At 40.4% G+C, this 4,346-nt stretch overlaps 1 protein-coding gene across 1 annotated transcript in view; it reads left to right on the top strand.

The window, feature by feature from the left end:
- Nucleotides 1–146: 146 nt before the first annotated feature.
- LOC104522129 (catenin alpha-1) overlaps nt 147–4,346 on the top strand; it is a gene marked incomplete at its 3' end in the record, with an annotated part of 39,004 nt that continues 34,804 nt past the window's right edge. Inside the window, exons 1-2 of the mRNA XM_010164339.1 lie at nt 147–224; nt 1,049–1,201. Of these exons, the coding sequence (XP_010162641.1) occupies nt 192–224; nt 1,049–1,201 (186 nt within the window). The remainder of the gene's footprint in view (nt 225–1,048; nt 1,202–4,346) is intronic.

The raw sequence follows: 4,346 nt of genomic DNA, 5'->3' as shown, positions 1-4,346 counted from the left end.
AAAAAAACCCCCCAAAACAAAACAAAAAAACAAACGAAAAAGAAAAAAAAACAAAGAGGCTGACAGTGTGCTTGAAATTAATAATACTGGTTTTACTTTGAGACCTTGAATATCTGTTTACCTCTTTGTCTCTTGTTTTTCAGGCTGGACGCAAAGAAAGAAGTGATGCACTGAACTCTGCGATTGATAAAATGACCAAAAAGACCAGGGACTTGCGTAGACAGGTAATTAATATATAAAGTTGGCGCTTGTCAAGACAAATGAGTGCGTTTCTGCATGTTTGCCCTCTTGGAAATATATTATCTGTTGATTTGTTTCTAGTGGGCAGCAGACTTGCCTGCTTGTATTTAGCGAACTAAAAGCTAGAAGCTTCCAGTGCCTGGTTTACAGTGAAGCATGGGGTGGAAATGTAATCCCCTGTTAACTGTGAAGTAAAGATGTTGGGTTCTTAATCATCCTTGTGGTAGAGAGATTTAAAACAAAACAAAACAAAAAACCCAACAAAACCCCAAACCTCCCCATTTTATGGATTTTGAACATAATCACGTATGTTTTATAATTCTGATGGTATTTGTCACAGAGAGCCTATTTTCTTTGAGGAGTGTATTTATGTAACATCAATCTTTTGTCCATTTGGTTTTTAAAGCAATATATTCCTCTTTTCAAGTAAATGTGAATAGGGAACAATTTTGTTGAAAAATGTTTTTTTTTCTAGTAGAAAAATAGAAAAGTGAAATCAGCATGTTGTTTAATCTACCGAGGGAAAGCAGCAAATTTACTCAGACAAAACCAATATGAGCTGCTAAATCAATATTTGTGGCCAAACTGGTGACTTGCGCTTATATAAGTAATCTAGTTTTTTAAGGAGATTTAATTTAAATTGAAGCAAAAAGTGTATAGATAAGTCTTAGTGCAGGGAAAGCCTTGGTCACACAAAGGAAAAAGGATCAATGACAGAAGTACTTAAGCTTTATGTATTAATACAATAAAAGGAAAACAGCAGTGGAACACTACTGAAAAATAACTAATTCTTTTATTTTTGTTTTAGCTCCGCAAAGCTGTTATGGACCATGTATCAGACTCGTTTCTGGAAACAAATGTTCCACTTTTAGTATTGATTGAAGCTGCCAAGAATGGGAATGAAAAAGAAGTTAAAGAATACGCCCAGGTTTTCCGTGAACATGCCAACAAGTTGATTGAGGTAAGATGGTAGAAATTAAAATTAAATGATCACTAGTTAAATTGAGGCAAGACTAGGCAACACACATTTTTCAGTTCTGTTGAAACAAATAGCAAATTCTGTAATAAGTTTGCTTTTTAAATTTTATTTTAATGACTTTAAGTACAATTTAATTTAATATTTAAATAATTTTAAATGTAAGCTTATTGAAAAGCAGCAGCTACTGTTACATAGCCCATGTAGTTTTAGTTATTATACAATGTGAATACATTATGCTGTTACCTTCACTTGATTTGTTAATTGAAGATGGTGATAGACAGTAAGGGAGACTGTGGCATGACTGTTCTGCTGTACAATTTGACCCACTGCTTGAAGGCTGGAGGTTTGTTTTTTCTAGTAAAATACCAGTGACTTTTATGTGAAGATTTTTAGAATTTAAAACATGGTTGCATATGTATAAGGAGCAGACAACAGACAAAGAACTCACAGTAACAACAAAGCTGGTCCCTGCCACCTTTTTCAAATAAAAACTCAAAGGCTCTCAAACTGCTGGTACTGAAGAGTAAAGCTTATCTGTGGGAAGACCAGCTTAAAAGCAACTGACCTGTCTTAACTAAAATGCATTAACAGTCATTAGTCTGCTGTTAAAGCTAATAGTTTTCCAACAGGTAGTGTGTTTCCAAAGAGCACCAGAAGTTCATACCCTGTGTTAATGGATACATCTCGGCAACCTTGTCCTCTTGCCGTTGGTTTTGCGACAGAGTTTTGTGCCCACTGATGCTAAATGGCAAGGAACAAACATCTGTAGGTATTGTTGAAGAAACATGCCACTAGGAATAAACTTCAAAACCTCCTCCTGTGCACTTCGGTCTGATTTGAGGCATCAGCTGGCTCGTGTGCTTGACCTCGGTAGCTACGTGGGAACAGTCAGATACTGGTTAATGTATTTTTGCTCTCTTAGTATCACTGTGTCTGATAATTGAGTCCATGTGTCTCCTAGGCTCCTCAAGAATACTTTCAACACAACTTGACAGATTTAAATTACTCAAGAATAAGACTTTTATTGAATATCAGTAAAAGCAGTTTCTGACTCTTGCTCAGTTTATTTTCTCACTTTTTTTTAAAGCCTTAGGGGCTCCGAGCATGGTGCGCAACTGCCCCGTAGTCTGGGGTACATCAGGCTAGTCCAGCTCTTCAGAGTTTCTGTCCAAGCATGAAAATATTTTAAATCGTTGAAGGTATCCGTTCTTCATTCTTGTTCTGCCATGTTGCAGTGTAAATGCCATGTTTGTATAGTTTCAAAGTTACTTTATTCTAAAGTTTAAGTAACTAACACTGACAAAACAGCAGGTAGATGACAATGTTGCCCTGCCCTGGCAGCAGGGTATGACCATTCCACGTGCAGTAGTGGGAACACTTTGAAGCAGGTTTTCATAGAATTGTTGAATGTTGTGAGTTGGAAGGGACCCACAAGGATCAGAGAGTCCAACTCCTGTCCCTGCACAGGACAAGCCCAAGATTCAGACCATGTGTCTGAGGGTCTTGGCCAAATGCTTCTGGAATCTTGTCAGGGTTGGTGCCATGAGCACCTCCCTGGGGAGCCTGTCCCAGTGCTCCACCACCCTCTGCCTCAAGAACCTTTTCCTCATGGCCAACCTCACCCTCCCCTGGCACATCTTCCTGCCATTTCCTCTGCTCCTGGCGTTGGTGGCCAGAGAGAAGAGATCGGCACCTGCCCCTCCTCTTCCCCTTGGGAGGAAGTTCTAGACCATGATGAGACCTCCTCTCAGTCTCCTCTTCTCCAGGCTGAACAAACCAAGCATGTTCAGCCTCTCCTCACATGACTTCCCCTCTAAGCTCTTTGCCAATTTTGTGGCCTCCTCTGGACGCTCTCTGGTAGCTTTATATCCTTTTTATACTGTTTTGTCTATAGCCTAATTTATCTAAAAAATTATTTTTAGGGCTTGTTTATAGGAGAAGTTTACTGTCATAACAACAGCAGTGCCTATTCTGCCATAGTTCTACCACCTTTTCAGTGGACGCATGGTGTCTACACACAGAGTTTATTGGCATAATTATAAAGGAGTAACTGCACTGCTCCATCCACGAGTTTCCCTCCTGCCCTTGCTAGGTGAGCCCTTACTCTCTGTGCCTCCAGAATACATGTGCCATCTGAAAAACACCGGGTGGCTGTCCTCACTGGCATGTAAGAGTGGTTTTTACTGACCTTTACCGTGTGTGCAAGATGCCAAGCTGCAAATGAGTATTATAGAACCTCTATTCAGCCGAACAGTCTGTCTTTAAAGAAAGACTATTCACCTGAAAGTACGCATTAAGCAATATTTCTGACTGGCATCAAAAGGTTCTGCTAAAATGATGTGCTGCTGCAACAACTTTTTGAAGGCTTGCTTATTGCTTTTGCTGTCTAAAATGTAACTATAGCTATAGAGTAGTATGATCTAGATGGCTTATAAACCTTTCCCATGAATGTCGATGGATTAATATATACACTTAGGTTCGACATAAGGGGAATAGTGCTCCTGCAGAGCCCTTGTCTCGAGGGGATAGAGAGCCACTGCGGAGTTGTATGCAATGTCAAATTTACCGTGAAGGAAGATGGGTTGGGATGGGTTGTGCTTGCAATGTCTCAGTGTGTCTCTGCCAGAATGGAGAAGGATGTTTGCAAGTTCCCGTATGATTCTGCTCTCGGGCAGAAAACTCGACTGCAGGTATTTGGAGAAACAATAAAAGATTGTGTAAGAGCAGAATAGAAGATGTTCTACTTGGTGAGATGAGAAGTGATTGCTTCCACCTGTTTTCAGTGGAGGATAAGTGTGCTGGGGAGTTTATCGTAACTACCCTCAGAAATGCTGCTGAGCGACTCAAGACATCAAATATGACAAAACAGGTGCAGCACAGAATGGAGCTGCGTTGTGTATCATGCCGTGGTTGACAGGCTCCTGTGTTTTAGATGTAGAAGAGAACGTGTCCTTTCCTTTAATGCTGAGGATGGGAAGAAATGCACATAAGAGACCTGCTCTGCACTAGGTAACTCGACAGATCCCCATCTGAATTAGTGAGAAGCTTTACACCTTGGATTTAGTAGCCCTTTGTGCTGTGACCTGGAGGAGTCAGTGCTGCTCTCCTGGTGAACCAGCTGCTAGAG

Source organism: Antrostomus carolinensis, unplaced genomic scaffold (genome assembly GCF_000700745.2).
Source record: "Antrostomus carolinensis isolate BGI_N321 unplaced genomic scaffold, ASM70074v2 scaffold383, whole genome shotgun sequence".
NCBI lineage: Eukaryota > Metazoa > Chordata > Aves > Caprimulgiformes > Caprimulgidae > Antrostomus > Antrostomus carolinensis.
The sequence above is the reverse complement of the archived record's forward strand: the minus strand, read 5'-3'. Positions and strand labels throughout refer to the sequence as shown.